This window comes from Staurois parvus, unplaced genomic scaffold (assembly GCF_062004578.1).
Source record: "Staurois parvus isolate SC_StPar_1 unplaced genomic scaffold, SC_StPar_1.0 ptg000155l, whole genome shotgun sequence".
Classification (NCBI taxonomy): Eukaryota; Metazoa; Chordata; class Amphibia; order Anura; family Ranidae; genus Staurois; species Staurois parvus.
This window is the reverse complement of record NW_028317951.1, coordinates 1,557,936-1,579,571: the sequence shown is the minus strand read 5'-3', so window position 1 is coordinate 1,579,571 and position 21,636 is coordinate 1,557,936. Positions and strand designations below refer to the sequence as shown.

General features: G+C 43.4%; 1 protein-coding gene across 1 annotated transcript in view; it reads left to right on the top strand.

Annotated features, from left to right (window-relative positions):
• Positions 1-17,123, top strand: part of LOC149463237 (uncharacterized) — a 50,033-nt gene extending 32,910 nt beyond the window's left edge. Inside the window, exon 3 of the mRNA XM_089675671.1 lies at positions 16,442-17,123. Coding sequence (XP_089531797.1) covers positions 16,442-16,879 — 438 coding nt within the window. The 3' untranslated portion in view covers positions 16,880-17,123. The remainder of the gene's footprint in view (positions 1-16,441) is intronic.
• Positions 17,124-21,636: the final 4,513 nt, after the last annotated feature.

Below are 21,636 nucleotides of genomic sequence, written 5' to 3'. Positions count from 1 at the left end.
CTAATTACTCAAAAAATATTACCGCCAGCCGGCGTGTAAATGGATTTAACTCTTTGAACGTACAATAGTGGTTGTGAAGCAGAAAGTCAGTTTATTGTACACAATCGGTCAATTGCAGCTTGCCGTTGGCTGGAAACTGTACGTTTATGTCACTGGAATGCACTAATCACCCAAAAAATATTACCGCCACCCAGCGTGTAAATGGATCTAACTCTTTGAACGTACAATAGTGGTTGTGAAGCAGAAAGTCAGTTTATTTAGCACAATCGGTCAATTGCAGCTTGCCGTTGGCTGGAAACTGTACGTTTATGTCACTGGAATGCACTAATCACCCAAAAAATATTACCGCCAGCCGGCGTGTAAATGGATCTAACTCTTTGAACGTACAATAGTGGTTGTGAAGCAGAAAGTCAGTTTATTTAGCACAATCGGTCAATTGCAGCTTGCCGTTGGCTGGAAACTGTACGTTTATGTCACTGGAATGCACTAATCACCCATAAAATATTACCGCCAGCCGGCGTGTAAATGGATTTAACTCTTTGAACGTACAATAGTGGTTGTGAAGCAGAAAGTCAGTTTATTGTACACAATCGGTCAATTGCAGCTTGCCGTTGGCTGTAAACTGTACGTTTATGTCACTGGAATGCACTAATCACCCAAAAAATATTACCGCCAGCCGGCGTGTAAATCGATTTAACTCTTTGAACGTACAATAGTGGTTGTGAAGCAGAAAGTCAGTTTATTTAGCACAATCGGTCAATTGCAGCTTGCCGTTGGCTGGAAACTGTACGTTTATGTCACTGGAATGCACTAATCACCCAAAAAATATTACCGCCACCCGGCGTGTAAATGGATCTAACTCTTTGAACGTACAATAGTGGTTGTGAAGCAGAAAGTCAGTTTATTTAGCACAATCGGTCAATTGCAGCTTGCCGTTGGCTGGAAACTGTACGTTTATGTCACTGGAATGCACTAATCACCCAAAAAATATTACCGCCACCCGGCGTGTAAATGGATCTAACTCTTTGAACGTACAATAGTGGTTGTGAAGCAGAAAGTCAGTTTATTTAGCACAATCGGTCAATTGCAGCTTGCCGTTGGCTGGAAACTGTACGTTTATGTCACTGGAATGCACTAATCACCCAAAAAATATTACCGCCACCCGGCGTGTAAATGGATCTAACTCTTTGAACGTACAATAGTGGTTGTGAAGCAGAAAGTCAGTTTATTTAGCACAATCGGTCAATTGCAGCTTGCCGTTGGCTGTAAACTGTACGTTTCTGTCACTGGAATGCACTAATCACCCAAAAAATATTACCGCCAGCCGGCGTGTAAATGGATTTAACTCTTTGAATGTACAATAGTGGTTGTGAAGCAGAAAGTCAGTTTATTGTACACAATCGGTCAATTGCAGCTTGCCGTTGGCTGTAAACTGTACGTTTGTGTCACTGGAATGCACTAATCACCCAAAAAATATTACCACCAGCCGGCGTGTAAATGGATTTAACTCTTTGAACGTACAATAGTGGTTGTGAAGCAGAAAGTCAGTTTATTTTGCACAATCGGCAAACTGTAGCACCAACTGTGCACGACAGCCACCAAAAAAAAAAAGGGTGTATGTCACTTTAAATTTTCGATTCTTTGATAGCTGTGGCCCTAAGTAACGATTCTGTGTCCCTGAGTAACGATTCTGTGTCCCTGAGTGTCCCTGAGTAACGATTCTGTGTCCCTGAGTAACGATTCTGTGTCCCTGAGTAACGATTCTGTGGCCCTAAAGTCTCTGTGGCCCTAACTCTGTCCCTTAATACAGACAGGTCTGTCTCTCTTGAATGACCGGAGGCTAATGGAGAATTCTAAGATGGCCGCGATTTATAGTGCTGGCTGGCTGCTGATTGGCTAATGCGATCACATGTCATGAATGCATTATGGGTCAGCGCGCCTTGTCTGCGCACCTTCCCAGAGATCCCCGCCCCATCTTCTCTGTCCATTTTCTCCGTGGCCACACATGTCGCCGCCATTTTTGGGAAAATTCGATTCGTGCATCCGAAGTTTGCTAATCTTCGGATTCGTCGCGAATAGAATTTTTCCAAATCTTCGGAACGAATTCCACTTCGTCATGTTCGATTCGCTCATCTCTAGTCCTAAACCTATCAGATAACAAGGATTGTGTCAGGATTAAAGTGGTTTGTAAACCCTTACATATATGCAGTGAAGTGATTGGCCTCAGGTGCTACACAGAGATGAAACATGTCTTCCTACACAGGGGTGGACTGACAACTCATGGGGCCCCCGGGCAATAGTGGATCAAGGGACCCCTGTGTCCTCGCCCACACCCAAAAAGGCCTATGAAAAAGCCAATGAAAGGTACCAGGGGCATTTCATGGGGCCCCCTACTGATCCCGGGCCCTCAGGCAGTGCCCGAGTGCTCGAATGGTCAGTCCGTCCCTGCTCCTACATAAGTTGTACCTGTTTACCTGCAGGCTACATCCTTTCAAAGTGCTGCATTTATAAAGCTTGTGTGAGAGTTCTGAAAAAAGTGGGAGGAGAACTGAAGTGACATCAGTGTGGAGAGCACTGAGAGCTGATTGAAGGGAAGAGACCCTTCCCTTTTACACAGCTCACAGGAAAAGAGCTGAGGCTGTCAATCTGCTGGAGGTCCCCATTTTTCTCTTGGTGTCAGTAAAACTTGTCAGAAGTGATTCATGCTGATAGCAGAGGACTGAGGCAGCAGAGAGAAATGACACGTAGGGGTTTGTTTGATAAAACTGGAGAGTCCAAAATTAGCAAACATGGTAACCAGTCAGCTTCTGACTTCAGTTTGTTCAATTAAGCTTTGACAAAACAACCTGGCAGCCAATTGGTTTCAGCGCAGAGCTGTACCGGATTTTGCACCATGCAGCTTTAGTAAATCAACAGCTTAGTGCTCTGGATTGAGACAAGTACATACTATAGAGGGATATGCTTTGTTCATATTTCATGTCTGAGGTTTACAACTACTTACAAATTAAGGAACACAAAGAAGAAGGGAAAAAACAATGACCTTACAAATGTAGAAGTTATAGACCACATAGATCCTCTGAATGCAACCCCTAAGAACCCATCCACAGCATCATAATATGGTATATTTAACCCAGGAGCAGGGGCGGACTGACCATTTGGAAACTCGGGCACCGCCCGAGGGCCCGGGGTCAGTAGGGGGCCCTATGAGATGCCACTGGTACCTTTTTCATAGGCTTTTTTGAGTTAGGGCAAGGACACAGGGGCCCCATGATCCCCTATTGCCCGGGGGCCCCATGAGTTGTCAGTCCGCCCCTGCCCAGGAGTTTACAATAACACCTATACCACCCAAGACTCAAATTGTACATATATCATGCAAGAACGAATGTCTATGGGTCAAGGGTCCTCATGCACATTTGACATTTTTACAGCTCTTGTTTTTGGCTTTTGATGTTTTTTTCTACAGCCAGTAAACTCCCCAGCATGTTATCCTATGTGTCCATGCACACATAGACTGTAATCAATGTTTTTGGCTGGGACGTTTCTTGGCTGGAAAAAAAACACAGGACTAGTGCATTTCTAGAGGAGTTTTTAAGCTGTAAAAACGTTCTAACGCTATATAACCCAACAAAACGCGGTAAAATGCCGCAAACCTGCGTTTTTGGACTTTTTTTTACCAGAAAAATGCTAAAAAATACAAACGCAGAAAAATGTGGGAAAACACTGCTAATAGCGGCAAAATGCCGCTAAACGCTAATGTAAAAATGCTAAAAAAAAGGTTGAAAAACTCACGTTTTTAATGTGACTTTACACAGCTAACATTAAAAGTGTTATCAAAATGCCGAGTGTGAATGAGGTCTGACAGTGTTCAAACAGCCTGATACTGCATTTTTAAAAACACAAGGGAAGCCATTGGGGGGAGGGGGTTAGGGGTCGATGGTCAACAAGAAGTCGAGCCAGGTGAAGCTGAACTTCAACTTACATTTTTATAGGCAGCTACATCAAACAGTATTTTCCTGTTGGGATAAAGGTTTTACATAAATAAATAAAAGCTGACCATTGTAAGCACCTAAATGCATATTGCGTTTCAAGTGTGTTTTTAAAATTCACTGCAACGCATAATGCATCTTACATGCCTTCTCCTCCCTGGTCATCTGGGAAAAATGAACATGTGACTCCAAAAAAACGCCCTTAAAAAAACATGCAATTTTGGTGCGCTAACATTGAGTATAATAAAAGGTGCATTTTTGGTGTGTTTTTCACAAAATGCACTGAAGATGCAGCAAGCAAAACTTTTCAAAAGTGTAGCGCACTGTATAAAAAGGTAGTGCACAGATGTGAACAGTTGCATAGCATTTAAAGGGGAACTTTTTCACATGCACTTTTGACTTGTTCAGCAAGTGCGTTTCAGTGTGGCAAATGCACACAGATGTCAACAAATTGAAAAATAACAGACTTACTCACAGGATCACCAGATGAAAACAAAGGAAAAAAGGAAATTAATGCAGCCACCTCACCTAAGAATTGGTGAGATGCAATTTTTTTTTGGTTTAACACAGGTGCACTTTTAAAGTAATAATAAAGGCAATCTTCCTCTTCCCCCATCCCCGTCCCCCATCAGCGCTCCTGGCCCCTCCCTCCTGCCAAGTGCCTTAAGAGCATGCAGCTTGCTATGGTAGCACCCAAGCAGGCTCACTCCCGAGCCGCTGTTCTGTGTGTCCATTCACACACAGACACGGCTCAGCCCTGCCTCCGCTCACTCGTCATTGGCTGTGATTGACAGCTGCTGTCTCAGCCAATGAGGAGGGAGAGTCTCCGGAGAGCTGAGGCTCTCATGCACATGCTGGATCACGATGGGGCTCAGGTAAGTTTTAGGCGGGGCTGCTGCACACAGAAGGTTTTTTACCTTCATGAATAGAATGCATGAAGGTAAAAAAAACTTGAGCCTTTGCAACCACTTTAAATCAGAATAGTCAATAAAAGCTGAAGTCCAATATACCTATATATATTTTTTTTCTTAATCATACATTAGGGATGCAGGATCAGAATAATCAGGGTGACACTAAGGCCCTGTTCACATCTGGTGATTTGAGATTGGGATTTACTGTGATTGTCCTGCAATAAATTGTGCGACAAACCACATGGCACAAAGCTTGTCACCCCAAAAAGGAGCAGGAACGTCTTTGAAGCGAAAAGCTTTGTACAATGCAGTGTACCGTGATTTATCACATGACAATCAAGGCAAAACTGCACTGTGTTTAGGTGCTATTAGAAATTGATGTCACACACTATGCAGTGTGATTTGGAACGTGGGCAGAATCCAAGAAGGGTCTAAACGTAATTTTTTTTTATAAAATAAAACACATACAATATGAGGAGGAAAAAAAATTTAATCTCCAAACACGGAAAGGTTTCTTCACAGTGAGAGCTGTAAAAATGTGGAATGGACTCCCTCAAGAGTTGGTTCAAGCCAGCTCAATGGATTGCTTCAAAAAAGGCCTGGATTGTTTCTTAGATACACAGAATATAACTGGATATAACATTTATAGGTAAAGTTGATCTAGGGAATATCCGATTGCCTCTCAGGGATCAGGTAGGAATTTTTTCCCTGCAGGAGCAAATTGGATCATGCTTTGCTGGGTTTTTTTGCCTTCCTCTGGATCAACTGTGGGTATAGGATTATAACTTTTTTTATTTTTTCCTATGGTTGAACTGGATGGACGTTTGTCTTTTTTCAGCCAGACTAACGTTGTAACTATGTTTAAATATAACTAGAATGTACTTCCCATCTCTCTGCCTTTGCGCTAGTGAGGGCCCGCTCGATAGAACTTACAATCGAAAAGCTATACCTTTATTACACAGTGTTTTGCCTTCTCAACTTTTGGTTATTCTTTCAGTTTATGTTTAGCATTACAAAATAAGTATATGGATAAAACTAACAGTGCGCCAGAGAAGCTGGAAATTGTTCTATTTGTAGACTTTTCAACATCTCAAACATCTTAGTGTCAGCTGACAAATACTTATTGATTGAGAACATTTGGTAATGTACCTGCAGATGAAAAAGCCACAATATGCATTGTCCTGGTCAAATAGTGCCTGCCAACACAAATGATGAATTCTGTACAGTTACTAAAAAAGGGCCAGCAGGGGGCAGCATACTACCACAAACATGGATGTAGTTCTTGCACAAAGTGAACAATCTAAATTAGAATTCTAATGGCACAGCAGAATGTTCCAGAGTTATGTTTGTGGAATGGCTGTGTACACCATAAGTCCTCATGCACACTGGGCGGTTTAAAAATGCTGGTAGTGTTAGCTCTATAAAGTCACGTAGAAAACACAACTTTTTCTGCATTTTTTTAGCATTTTTGCATTAGTGTTTAGCTGCATTGTGCTGCGTTCAGGGGCGGACTGACCATTTGGAAACTCGGGCACTGCCCGAGGGCTCGGGGTCAGTAGGGGGCCCCATGAGATGCCCCTGGTACCTTTTTCATAGGCTTTTTTGAGTTTGGGCAAGGACACAGGGGCCCCATGATCCCCTATTGCCCAGGGGCCCCATGGGTTGTCAGTCCGCCCCTGGCTGTGTTTGTGTTTTTTAGTGTTTGCACAAAAAATTTGCTAAAAAAAAAGCCCCAAAACACTGGTTTGTCGCGTTTTACCACATTTTTCTGCATTTAGCAGCGTTACAGCATTTTTATAGCTAACAAACTCTTCTAGAAACCCACTAGTTCTGTTTTTTTTTCCCTGACAAAATGCTGATTAAAGCCTATTTGTGCATGCACACGCACGTAGTATAACATGCTGAGGAGTTTAATAGCTGTAAATGCCAAAAAACAAAAACAGCAGCTGTAAAAATGTCCAGTGTGCAGGAGGACTTACATGACAATGAAGAAAGACATTTGAGATCATTTATGAAAGCCCATAATAGGACAAGACATAAATATGTAAATGAGTCATGTAGATATTTTACAAACTACAGTACAACAAGCAGCCATTAAAGTGGTTCTAAAGGCTCAAGGTTTTTTACCTTCATGAATTCTATATATGAAGGCAAAAATCCTTCTCCCCCCCCCCCCCCCCAATCGTTACCTAAACCCCCTCCAATCCAGCAACGTTTTCAACAGCCTCTGCTGTCTGGGGACTCTTTCTCCTCATTGGTTGAGACAGCAACAGGAGCTCATTAGCCAGTGAGTCAGTGAGGAGAGAGAGGGGGGAGGGGCCAAGCAATGGCTCCATGTGTCTTCTGGACGTATAGAGCAGGAGCTTGGGGATGAGCATGCAGTGGTGCCCCCAGGGCCAGCGGCTTTCTCTGGGGGCACTGCTTGAGGAGGAGGAGCCAGGAGCACCAGAGGGGATCCCAAAGAAGAGGATCGGGGCTGCTCTGTGCAAAATTACTGCATAGAGCAGGTAAATATAGGCATGTTTGTTAATTCTGAAAAAAACCCAAAGCTTTAGTGTCACTTTAAACACTATTTAATATATATCGGCAACGAATAACTGTTAAAGGGACCTGTACTGTGCTAAAAAAAATCACAAGCAGTGGACAAAGGACTAATCACCAATATTACCTTTGTACCCCCTGCAGCTGATCATTTCCCCATTACTGACTTACTAGGGTTTATTTACTAGAGCTGGAGAATGCAAAATCAAATTCACTTCTACATAGAAACCAATCAGCTTGTAACCTCAGCTTGTTCAATTAAGTTTTGGCAATACAACCTGGAAGCTAATTGGTTTCTATGTAAAAATGAGCCGGATTTTGCACTCTTCAGCTTTAGTAAATAAACCCCACTGTGCCACTGCAGAGAGGCCATAACTACCAACTATCCCTCATTCGAAGTGATTGTCTCCATTTTGAAACCAAATCCCTCTGTCCCTCTTTCCGCAATTTCCTCTTTTTTGTCCCTTTTTTGGTCTGATGTATAAAACAAATATAAAAAATATTATTTAACTAGTAAAAGTATTAAACTGCATTAAATCACAAAATTTTTTATCCAGCCTGTAAATAATTGCATTTTGAAAGCCCGGTATAAAGGAAACGTAGTGGTGAAAAAACATTGTTTTTTGTTTATAGGCTGTTTGAATAAATGAACCAGAAGCAGGGAGATCCTTGCACTGCAGGTCCTCAGATTCAGCTTTCTCTGCATAACAGTGTGCATGACATCAGCAGATCTCACTCCGTATCTGGTGAGACTGTCAGTCAGAGGCAGCAGAGCCCTAAATGCCCACACATTGCAGAGATCTGGCTATCATGGCTACAGACCAGTAGTGCCTAGGCATAGTCACATGTCAGGAAGTCAACTGCTATTCTTCAGTCGAACTGGAAGGCAAATGGTATATTTTTCAGGGTACTGTTTAGGCACAATTCACATTTCTAAATGTTTCCTATAATATAGTAAGTCTTAACTTTTTTTAGTTCATTTTAAAGTAAGTACTGCTCTGCTATTCAGGAGAAGCCTTGTATTTGTATAAATTATTGCAAGGCTTCCTCTCATTGGCTATGGTGGTGAGGCGGGCAGATGATGTCACAATTTCTACTCCTATCAATTAGCAAAGGCCTTGTAACCATTAATGGAGGTCTCATCTGGACCCATTCGCCAAGACTGAGCGATCGCAGAGGTGGTGGTGTCGGCTTGCTCCTATCACCGCTGAGCACCTTCCAGGTCCTCCCTAACCCACCCTCGCTATCCTTCCCCTCCTTTGAGGCGCACTGCATCCGACTCTTCTCACCCACCCCCTAAGGATCGCAGTGATCTACAGACCTCCTGGGTCCATACCCCACTTCCTGGACAACTTCGCCGCCTGGCTCCCCTTCTTCCTCTCCTCTGAGCTACCGACCATCATCCTCGGGGACTTCAATATCCCTATCAACGACAACAACCCAGCTACTTCCCAATTCCTCCACCTAACCTCCTCCTTCGCGCTCACACAGCACACTCAATCCTCCACTCACATCGGAGGGAACACCCTGGACCTCGTCTTCTCCCACCTCTGTACCCTCAACCAGTTCTCTAACACCCCCTTCCCTCTCTCCGACCACCACCTCATCACGTTCTCCATCTCCCCTTCCCCCAACTCCCCCCCCCAAAAACGCCAAACCATCACCAGCCGCAACCTCCCCAACCTGAACCCGGCCCCCCTCCACTCGGCCGCCGACCGCCTACACGACAGCATCCTCTCACTGTCATGTCCTGACATAGCCACCACCTTGTACAATGACTCACTGTCAGCTGCCCTAGACTCTCTGGCACCCCTAACCACACGCATCATCAAACCTAGACCACTTCAACCATGGCAAAATGACAGCACTAAATGCCTCAAACGTCGCAGTCGCGCACTGGAGAGACTGTGGCGCAAAACCAGGTCCCCTCATGCATTCTCCCTCTACAAATCTGCCTTCCTCACTTACACCTCCTCCCTCGACGCCACCAAGCAGGCCTACTTTGTTAACCTGATCAACAACCTCTCCTCCTGCCCTCGCCGACTCTTCTCCACCTTCAACTCCCTGCTCTCTCCACCCCCCCCCCCCTCCACTCAGTACCTCTCTCACCGCCCACAAGATTGCCACCCATTTCCACAACAAGATTGACGCTATCCGTAAGTACATTGTCAACTTGCAATCTACCTCCCCACCTAGCCTCCCCACCCCGTCACCCCTTCATCTCCCCCCTCCTCTGCCCTCACAACCGCACTGCCCCCCACCTCTCCCAAGGCCCCGCCCACCGTAACCCCCCCTGCACTGCACTCCCTCAGCCCTGTCACTACTGTTGACCACCCCCTCCTCCTTAATAAACTACTCTCCCTTGGCATCAGAGATACCGCTCTCTCCTGGTTCTCATCCTACCTATCCCGACACTCCTTCAGCGTCACCTACAATGGTGCCACCTCCCCCTCCCTCCCCCTCTCTGTTGGGGTCCCCCAAGGCTCTGTCCTTGGACCCCTTCTCTTCTCCATCTACACCTCCTCCCTGGGCAAACTCATACACTCCCACGTCTTCAACTATCACCTCTACGCTGACGACACCCAAATCTACCTCTCCACCCCTCTCCTCACCCCCACTATCTCCGCCCGCATCACTCACCTCCTAAATAACATCTCAGACTGCATGTCGCTACATTTCCTCAAGCTCAACCTCTCCAAAACCGAGCTCCTTGTCTTTCCCCCTGCCCACACCCTCCCCCCCATCCTATCCATCATCACCAACAACTCCACTATCATTCCCGCCCCGCAAGCCAAAGTCCTTGGCGTCATTCTTGACTCGAACCTCTCCTTCCAACCTCATGTCAAATCACTTACAAACACATGCAGGCTCCACCTCCGCAACATCGCCAAGATACGTACCTTCCTCACCCCTGACACCACCAAACTTCTAGTACACTCCCTCATCATCTCACACCTTGATTACTGCAATTCTCTTCTCACCGGCCTACCCAAGTGCAGGCTCTCCCCGCTCCAGACCATCCTGAACTCAGCGGCTAGACTCATCCACCTCACCACCCGCTCCACCTCTGCCACCCCCCTCTGCCTCTCCCTCCACTGGCTCCCGATTGCCCAACGCATCAAATTTAAACTTCTAACCCTGACCTACAAAGCCGTTCACAACACTGCCCCTGACTACCTCACCAACCTGATCCCCAAGTACCGCCCTACCCGTACCCTTCGCTCCTCACAGGACCTCCTTCTATCCTGCTCCCTGGTCTTCTCCCATGCACGACTGCAAGACTTCTCCAGGTCCTCCCCCATCCTCTGGAACTCACTGCCCCAATCCATCAGACTGTCGCCTTCCCTCCTCACATTCAGGCGCTCCCTCAAAACCCATCTCTTCAGGGAAGCCTACCCCACCCTCACCTAACGACCATTCTCCCTCTTTCCTCCCACCCCTCATTCCCCTCAGCCACTTCCTACTGTACCATTACCCCCTCCCTCCTAGATTGTAAGCTCGAAAGAGTAGGGCCCTCTTACCCCTCGTACGTTGTTTGTTATTGTTGTACTGTGCCATGTATTGTCCCCCCCCCTATTGTACAGCGCTGAGCAAACCCTTTGGCGCTATATAAACTCGATGTAATAATAATAATAATAATTAATAAAACTACAAAGCTTCTCCTGAATGGTGGAGAAGCATTGGGCCTGAGCATATATCATTCCAGCAGCAAACCAGAAATCACCCATACTGGTGTCGGAACACAGCGCTGCATACAGCATGTAGCTAATGCTACCACACTTGCACTCACAGTGACCACTTAATTATGAATTGAACATAGTTGGTTTGGGCCAGCTTGGCCCTATCAAAATATTTAAAACCAAAATAAACATGGAATTTCATTTTAAGCCTAGGTTCACACTAGTGCTGCTGCATAATTATGTGTTTTTCATTACATTTTTGGAGCAGGTTTTTGCACATTTGAACACAAGTACTTTGATGTGTTTTTATGCTTCTTGCATTTTTTAGAGGAGGAAACTGGTTGTGAAACAGAAAAGTTTGCCCAAAACACACCATAAAGGCATGTACATGTGTTTTTCATGGGCTCACATTGAAGTTTATGTGCCCAAAAGCACACTATACTGCACCAAAAGAAGCACCTGCATCTTTTCAGAAATCGCACCACACAAGCTTGCATTGATGTAAACAGGCACCATAGAAATTAATGTAATTTACATTGTCTTGCATTGCAGCGTAATGGCAGATGGAGGAGAAATTGCAGGAGTGTGAACGGGGTCTTACATTGTGACACCACAAAACTGTTAAATTCTAAATGGCCTATCTAATAATACTACTATTTGTAGCTGGTCAGTCACTGAGGAGGTCCCTAGATTTCCCCTATGTCACCACTGTCTGTGTAGAGATGCAGGCATAAAACTTTTACCAAATTGGTACATCTGAATACCGTTCTGCTTACCAGATACATAAATGCTATACATTCCGTTTTATAATTTATCGTTATTAAAGGACCGCTATTGCACAAAACAAAAAAATGTATTCTGATAACTATACACAATTAATTCTGGCAATCATGGTATTCAGTGTATGAATTTTTTTTTTAATTCACATCTTTTTTTTTTTTTTTATTTCTACATTTTATACATCTTTACATGCAGACCAAGCTGTCCAGCAAAAGTGACAAAGGCCAGAACACATAACATCCCCAACCCTACCAAAGATGCTTACAATTGTTGCCCTTTATTCACATGGTTTCATTATCTATTTTTAGAAATTTAACTTCAACTGTTTAAGTGCATCTGAAGTAAACATTTCATTTATGCTTCAAAATATGCACTCAGTGAAAAAAGAAATAATTTGCCTTTGAGGTAAACCTGTCATGAGAGAAATGTGACTGCTGCCATTGTTGAAGCAGGAATGTGACTTCACAATTTTATTTGGGTTTTCCTGGTTTTGTAATTGTATAGAGATATGTAAATTAGCCACTGGAGGAAACTCTGTATTCTTGTTTCAACAATTTTTATTGAAGGAGTTTGAAGAATAGCAAGTCAAAAATAAGCAGGAACCCCTTCCCCCCCCAGAGTTTTCGCACATTGCAATATATAAGGCATTGAGATGCATTTCGTACAGATTATTTTCTTGCTTATTGAAATATAGATGTATAAAAAGTAAAGTTTGTGTCAATGTAATCCCAGTATTTGGAGGCTTCTGCAGGGCTTATCCATACACTGTATTAATGGAAATGAAATGTATCAAATAGGATTGATGATAGTGAAAGTCCTTTAGGCTGTTTTTAACACTTGCGTTTGGAGGATGGTAAAATTACGTTGTCACATTTTTCCAACCCAAAACTGCTCCCTCTTAAGCTGCTATGGCAGTGGAAGGGTGAGGATACTAGCCATGGCCACTGTGCAGCAAAAATAACCCTCTCATCACATTCACTACATATTGTATGTGGTTGCAGTAGAATGGTGTGAGTTATTTGGAGTTAAAACAGGCTAAGAAGGCGACATAATGTCTCCCCACCTGTCAAATGCCCTCTGAAAAGCAATCCACCATGGAATGCTCTTCAGAAGGCAATGCTCATATGAACAAGAAATGGGACATGGGCAGGGGCGGACTGACAACTCATGGGGCCCCTGGGCAATAAGGGATCATGGGGCCCCTGTGTCCTTGCCCAAACTCAAAAAAGCCTATGAAAAAGGTACCAGGGGCATCTCATGGGGCCCCCTACTGACCCCGGGCCCTCGGGCAGTGCCCGAGTTTCCAAATGGTCAGTCCGCCCCTGGACATAGAAGATAGCAATGAAGGGGTCAGATGAAAAGGTCCCCCCAAGTGTTGTTTGGACCGGCCACAGGAGTATCCACCAACTGATCAAACAGAGGGGGGAAAGGTGGAAAGAAATAGAGATAAGAATGATTGAAATATGAGGGGGGGAATGGAGGATTGTAGAAAGGGTAGTACAAGGGGAGGAAAGGAAGGGTTATAGGCCAAGGCCTCTCTGAGAGCCACATAGCAGGGGGTTGGTCTCTGTAACATAAGTTTTATACTGAATAGTCAATAAAGGCTTGTTTGAGTCTTTAGGAAGATAATGCAAAGTCCATGGTCTTTAGAATTCAGACTCTGTGTTGTGAATGACAGCTGTGAGTTTCTCACGTATCATATGACAAGTCATCTTCTGCTTGACGTGTAAGATTGTAGAAGTGCCAGACAACCAAGCTGTGCAAGCCTTTCTTTAGCGGCTGTAAAAATAAATGTTAGGAGGTAGATTGTTTTTCGGTGCATTCAGGAGTTTTCAGGATGAGAAAGGCTTCAAAAGGAATTTTACAGATGTCCTTTCCCGATATGGTTTGGACAAATTAGTAAACTTGAATCTAAAATCCACAAATTCTGGGACAATCCCACTAAATACACATTAGCGTGCCATTTGATCCACAGGCCCTGAGGAGCTGTGTATTTTTCTGTAATCAGCTTCCAAGGAAACCTGGGAGATATATAGGAAAGAAAAGGTATGTAGGTGTAGCCAGATACACAAAACAAAAATAACCCAAAATATAAATGCAAGTTCATATAATATAAGAAAGTCCCATAAAGTCTGTTCGCTAGGTCAAGCTTAATCCGATGAGCAGAAGCAGACTATAATATCAAAAAGAGGAGCGAAAAGAGGATAGCACCTGTAAGTGCAGACTTTTAATACCTTAATGGCTTAAAAAAGTGCCTAATGGCCACTCACCGGATGATTAAAAGGAACAGGCTCATTACGTAAAGAATGTCTGGGACACAGAGGTATTGAAGATAATGAACGCTGTGGTCCGCTGCCGCAAAGGGAGACATGTGTGGAAGCCGGCAGGGATCCTCCAAGATGGTGTTGGAACACAGCGTGGCCTGCAGTGCCTGAAGGATGATGTCACCAGAACAGGGCAGGATGTGTTTCGGAGCATGTGCCGAGCTGACTATGGCTGTGCACGCTCCTTCATCAAGCAGAAGAACCCAAGTGACGAGCCTTCTTATATAGGCTTGCCGGTGTGGGAAAACAGCACCCAGCAAAGCCCCAGAAAAGCATCACAGGACATGGATACATTAAAAATACAGTGCCTTGAAAAAGTATTCATACCTCTTGAAATTTTGCGCATTTTGTTATGTTACAACCAAAAACGTAAATGTATGTAAATGTTGGGATTTTATGTGATAGACCGACACAAATGGCATATAATTGTCAAGTGGAAGGAAAATGATAAATGCTTTTCAAAATATTTTACAAATAAATATCTGAAAAGTGTGGCGTACATTTGTATTCAGCCCCCTTTACTCTGATACCCCTAAATAAAACCTAGTGGAACCAATTGCCTTCAGAAGTCACCTAATTAGTCAAAGAGTCCACCAGTGTGTAATTTAATCTCAGTATAAATACAGCTGTTCTGTGAAGCCCTCAGAGGTTTGTTAGAGAACATTAGTGAACAAACAGCATCATGGTCTTTTGGTTTGTAACATGACAAAACGTGGAAAATTTCAAGGGGTATGAATACTTTTTCAAGGCACTGTACATAATATGATATAAAACATAAGAAAATCAATGTAATTCATTAATTAACAATTTCTAAAGACTATATAAAAAAGATCAAAGGAATAATAAATTAATTATTCAATTAATTAATTGCAAGGCAACATATGTGCGCAATTAGATAAATAAATAAAAGAATGCATAAAATATGATTATGAAACAGTTCATCCAGAAAATAATAAATAAATAAATGGGAGGGGGATATTTTTATATATATATATATATATATATAACATTTTTAATATATGTAAATGTACATATAAATATATATAAAATTTAAAAAATATACTGTATATAGTCAGCAATACAGTAGCGTGTCATATGTACTTACTCTTGACATGTGGATTAAGTCTAATCCACTTAACTTCCACTTGAATTTTTTTTTACTTTTTTTTTTATATATTTTTATCCCACGCTGGCAAGCCTACATAAGAAGGCTCCTCACTTAGGTTCTTCAGCTTGATGAAGGAGCAACACTCCCATAGTCGGCACAGCATTACCACATTGGTCATCATCTTCAACACCTATGGCGTCTCAGACTTTATTTTATGAGCCTGTTTCCTTTATTCATCATGAGAGTGGCCATTTGGCATTTTTTACCCCCTCAAAGTATTTAAAGTCTGCAATTAGAGGTGCTGTTCTCTTTTATATCCTCCTTGTGAGATACATAGGGCTTCCATTAGTGACTGCCTTCTGAATATACTAGTTCTCTGGCTTTTACTCAAATCTAGTGTGGATTTTGTGCTCAACAAAAGTATTCACTTGTAGAGAAAACATCTGTCTATGCGCAGGTCTTATACGGGTGGTTTACACGTAATGCTCAGAGGTGGCTAAATTTCATTTCTACTTTATGGAACTTCAGAATGGTGATGCAAAATGAAAAACCCCGCCAGATGACAGAGGAACCCAAAAGAAAAGGAACGTTCCCAAGTGGGCTTTGACTTTTTTTAAGGTCTTGATTACACTTGCAGTTGGGGAGCAGTAAAAACATGCCATTGAAATGTATTTTTACCACCCCCAACTGCTCCCTCTTAAGCTGATAAGGAAGTGGACAGGGGTGTACATATGCTACAGCCTCAATGTTTTGGCCATGATTCCCTTGCTCAGAATGTTACGCAAGAAGTGCCACTCACCAAATATGGCACATTCAACTGACTGCATCTGGTGCATGTTTTAAGAGGTTAAAATAGGTGTTGAGGAGGTGACATAAGGCATCCTCACCACCAGTTAAACACCCTCTGAAAAGCGATCCATTGCGTCACCCTCCCAAAAGGGCAATGCTGCTATAAGTTGATTTTGTTAGACACCAAATAGCATGTTTCGTGACTAATTGACTTCTCAAGAAATGTGGTATGACACATACTTGTCCTCAGGCTGATGTACAGAATGTCATAAGCAGAGATTATATATTATAGGTTGTAATGCTTTTCCCACTCTTGTTCCAGATAGCAGAGTTCCTTCTGAAAAAAGGTGCCACTTTGCAGACACTGGATGAAAACCATCTCACCCCATTACATCGGGCTGCAGGTCGAGGCCACACTGACACAGTGAAACTGCTGCTGAGAGAACAAGCTGAAGTGGACAGTGCTGACTTGTTGAACTTAACACCTTTACACCATGCAGCCTACAATGGTCACAGTGTGGTATGTGTGTGTCTTCTTCAACATGGAGCAAACCTACATGCCAAAGACTGGCTGGGAAAGACCGCATTGCACCTGGCTGTAGAGAGAAGCCATACTGGTGTGGTTAAAACATTGAAGGAATGGGGAGCTGATCCCTGTGCTAAAACAAAATGGAATGAGTCAGCTACAGACATGGCTCCACAATGCAGCTGTAAGGATATTCTTAATATTTTAAACATGGGGGGTATGAATCTATGCTAGAGCAATAGAAATATACATTTACCAATAGAAACTACTTCATTTTCAACACATTCATTCACACTAATTTTAAAGACAGTTTTCATATCTGGCAAAGGTGAATTCTTTAGCTAATGGTGTTAACTTTAGGAGCGGTATGTTATGTATTTCTCAATTACATTGGTCACTAAGCATTTTTTCCTGCACAATTCATAATAAAGTGTGTCTATAGTCAAAAATAAACAGTTGACATGTTTCCACATACAAATGTAATGTAATCCAGCCTGTTTTATTATTTATGTGCATTTCTGTTATATTCCAATGTTGCCCTGTTGATCCTACCAGCCAACCAAGGGTTATTAAAACGTCCTGCAGTCTGGTGATAACCCCGAAGCAGGGTCTGCAAATATTCCTACAGCGTTGTCACCTTCCAAGAAATTCTGCTTCCCAGAGACCATAAATGAATGCCAAGATGTTGTCAGTGAAATCACATCATTCCCCTGCATTCTCCTCCCTTATATTTATATGTGATTGTTCCGTCATATCAATCAAGCTGCAACTCCTCCTCTAAACTCCAATGACAACGGGATCTGCATCTCTAAATATACATTATATTGCCAAGAGTATTGAGACACGTACCCCTCCAAATCACTGGATTCAGGTGTTCCACTCACCTCCATGGCCACAAGTGTACAAAATCAAGCACCTAGGCATGCAGACTGCTTCTACAAACATTTGTGTAAGAATGGGTCGCTCTTAGGAGCTCAGTGAATTCAGGTTGCCATCTGTGCAATAAGTCTATCCGTGAAATGTCTCTGCTACTAAATATTCCACAGTCAACTGTTAGTGGTATTATAACAAAGTTGAAGCAACTGGGAACAACATCAACTCAGCCACAAAGTGGTAGGCCACATAAAATGACAGAGCGGGGTCAGCGCATGCTGAAGTGCACAGTGCGCAGAAGTCGCCAACTGTCTGCAGGGTCAATAGCTAAACACCTCCAAACTTTGCATGGCCTTCAGATTAGCACAACAACAGTGCGTAGAGAGCTTCATGGAATGAGTTTCCATGGTCAGGCAGCTGCATCCAAGCCTTACATCACCCAGTGCAATGTAAAGCGTCTGATACAGTGGTATAATGCACGCCGCCACTGACATCCAGAGCTTTTAAGACGTGTTCTCTGGCGTGACAAATCACTTTTCTCTGTCTGGCAATCCGATGGACGTGTCTGGGTTTGGCGATTGCCAGGAGAAGAGTACTTGCCTGATTGCATTGTGCCAAGTGTAAAGTTTGGAGGAGGGGCATTATGGTGTGGGGTTGCTTTTCAGGGGTTGGGCTTGGCCCCTTAGTTCCAGTGAAGGGAACTCTTAAGGTGTCAGCATACCAAGACATTTTGGACAATTTCATATTCCCAACTTTGTGGGAACAGTTTGGGGATTCTGTTCCAACATGACTGTGCACCAATGCACAAAACAAGGTCCATAAAGACATGGATAAGCAAGTTTGGGCGCAGGAACTTGACTGGCCTGCACCTGAGTCCTGACCATAACTTAATAGAACACATAGAATTTGAATGGAGACTGTGAGCCAGGCCTTCTCTTCTGACATCAGTGCCTGACCTAACAATGCGCTTCTGGAAGAATGGTCAAGCATTCCCATAGACACACTCCTAACCCTTGTGGACAGCCTTCCCAGAAGGCTGGAAGCTGTTATAGCTGCAAAGGGTGGGCAACTCAATATTGAACCCTACAGACTAAGGCTGGGATGCCATTAACGTTCATGTGCATGTAAAGGCAGGCATACCGATACTTTTGGCAATATAGTGTACACATAGCATGGATCTTATTTTTCATTTTTGGGCTAAGAACAGTTTTAACAAGTACTGTTGATTCTGTTAGAAATGCAATATATTTCCCACTTTCTGTGAGATTAACTGGAAGCAAAATCAATGTTATCTTTTTTGTCTAAAATACTAATCCCATTAGACCACGTCACAGAAATGAACAAATGTGGACATTTGAACTCCAACCTGGGTGAAAACCATGTCTCCTTCTAAAGATTCAGTGGAGGAATGAGCATTAGTGAGCAGAGAAGTGGTTTGGCCTTTCCCATGCACAACCTTTTGGGCCACATCACAGATTCAAGGAGGCTGTGGAACCAGTCTGCAAGCTCAGCTGATCTCACACATGTGCAGTGGAAAGCCAGTTGTGATATACCAAGGAGTTAAGGGGGGTGGAAATAAATATTGTTAGTAAACATTATGACATTTTAAGGATTAATGGTCAAACTGCTGTAAACAAAAGGCAGGAAGCTGGTACTGGCATGGGGGATTAAAAAATACAGAAAAAAACCACTGTACAGAAGTGAAAGGATCTTTTTATGTGGCTTTGATGGCAGCATTAAAAAACCTTTAAATAACATGCTTAGGGGATGACTTAAAGCCAGTGTTAGGGAGCAGTTTGATTTTTACTGGCTGACTGTGATATTGACTTTTTTCTTCCAGCGCTACCCCCTTAGGAGTTGCTAAGTTTTTGGGTCCCCCTACAGTCCTGCACAGCCAGGCAACACCCATCGTCTTCCTCCACACTTGCACACCGAGACAGTAACCAGTCATTAGGCTTTTATTTTGTGATTTTATTAAAGGGTATTGAACTTGGATGGGATTGAGGGATGCATGGGATGCCCAAGGAACTGTGAACTTGGAGGACAAACTATGTCTATGGACAAGAAGCAAAATCTGTCTCTTCTTTGAGAGCACTCCAGCTCTCCAGTGTATCTCCTCAGACCCCAGATGAATCCTCCTCTTCACCCAGCAGTACTAAGGGTAATCCCTGAGAAAGAAGATCCATAAACTGTCAAAGATTAAACAGCCAAGGAGCTTGTTGGGTTCTCCACCTGAGTGCCCTCTCCCTTATCCGGCCAAGGGGGTGTAAGGTTACTCACACTGCCCCTCCTGATAGCTTTATGGGTTGCTGCCTTCAGGCCTTCCACTGGGCTGGCTTCTTCCCTGCTACTCAGGATGTCCCAGTGGAAGTCCCCTCTTCCATCATCTGCCTATATGTAGGCCCCTTCCCTGGGCCCCTTCCTAGGCTCCACACTCCAGCTTCCTACTCCATCTTCCACACGATACACACTGACCACTTCCTGTTGAATAGGCTGTATCATATCTGAGGGCTGTCCTGATCAGATGCCAAGCCTCCTGCTTGGGGATTGGTCAAGATCCCTCAGACATGCAGATCAGCCCCTCCTCACTGCCACCCACTGCCTTCCAGAAACTTCTCCAGCTTCTAGAGCAGGAGGAGGTATCAGGGAACTGACCTGCAGAGCCCTCAGCCCTGCCCTATATTTACCTGGCTGACTCATACCCAGGCTGATTCATCCCAGGCTGCTATTCGGCCTCTGCATTAAAAAAAAAAACCTAGCTAGCTCCCACTGGCTAACTAGAGGGGCACTACATTCTTTTACAATTAGCTTGGCTTAAATACAGTAGCAGCACTCCAATCTGATTTATTTGTATTACACTTTCATTAAGAATTAAGAGATTGCAAGATTGTAAAACTGGAAAGCAACTGGATATTTTTAATGAAGGAGCAAAATGTAGCAAAGAAAAGGAGCACTGGCAGGTGTTTTACTACAAGAATTAAAAGACAGCAGGTGACACAGCAGTGTAAAATTGGTCAGCAGTATCTTGGGTAGGTGCAACGTGGTGTAGCTGCAGTAATTACAGAGTGGCTCAGTATGTAGTAAACTATGTATTGAAGATCTTGCAACAGTACAACAGGCCGGTGCGGAAGCCCACCTGACTGGGAACTTACAGTCAAGGGAGCAGAGAGTTAGCAGAGAGTTGGCCCGAACTGACAGCACCTGACAAAGAAGGCGGAATACCTATGTTAACTATGTAACTATATGTAACTATGTCAGATCTAAACTATCTTAACTCGGAGTGCAGTAAAACAAAATCGTGGAGCAGAATGTCATCACTGTGTGTGAGTCACTGGCAAACAGTCAAACAATGTGACAGAGATGCTGGGATCCCCTCTTCACGCTTCTATACCACCAGTCAATAGCTGGGAAAGTCTAGTATGTATTCAAAGTGATATAATTAAACAGAACCTGTGCTTCCTTTTTCAGGTGTCCTCATTAGAATGCTTCCTTAGATTGGGTGTTTCCTTCGGAGTTCCCCTTGAAATTGGGTGTTCCCATTGAAAATACCCTTTAAATTAGGTGTTCCCATCAGAGTGCCCCCATAACCGCTTCTTGCCCGCTGTATTGGGAAATGACGGATGGATGGGAGCTCTCTTGTTCTGGTAGAATGTCATACGACGTCCTCTCACTCTAGCTGCACATGCGTGCTCCCAGGTGGTGCATGGTGCAGCGATCGGTGAAGTACCCTAGGACACAGCGCATCACCGTTCGCAGTAAATAGCCGATGACATAGGTTCTTTACCATGTGATCAGCTGTCTCTAATCACAGCTGATCAAACGTAAACAGGAAATGAACATTTTCAAAAAAAAAACAAACGTGTTTTTTTTAAAAAACATTTTACTTCATTTCTGTAAAATTTTGCAATTAAATAATCTTTCTTCAAAAATTTAGGCCAAAATGTATTCTGTTACATTTCTTTGGTAAAAATAACCCAAATCAGTGTATATTATTTAGTCTGTAGGAAAGTTATAGAGTCTACAAACTATGGTATATATCCGAAAATCGATCAATCCTGATGTACTCATTTCTTGAGGCCTGAAAATGTCAGGACAGTACAAATACCCCTCGAATGACC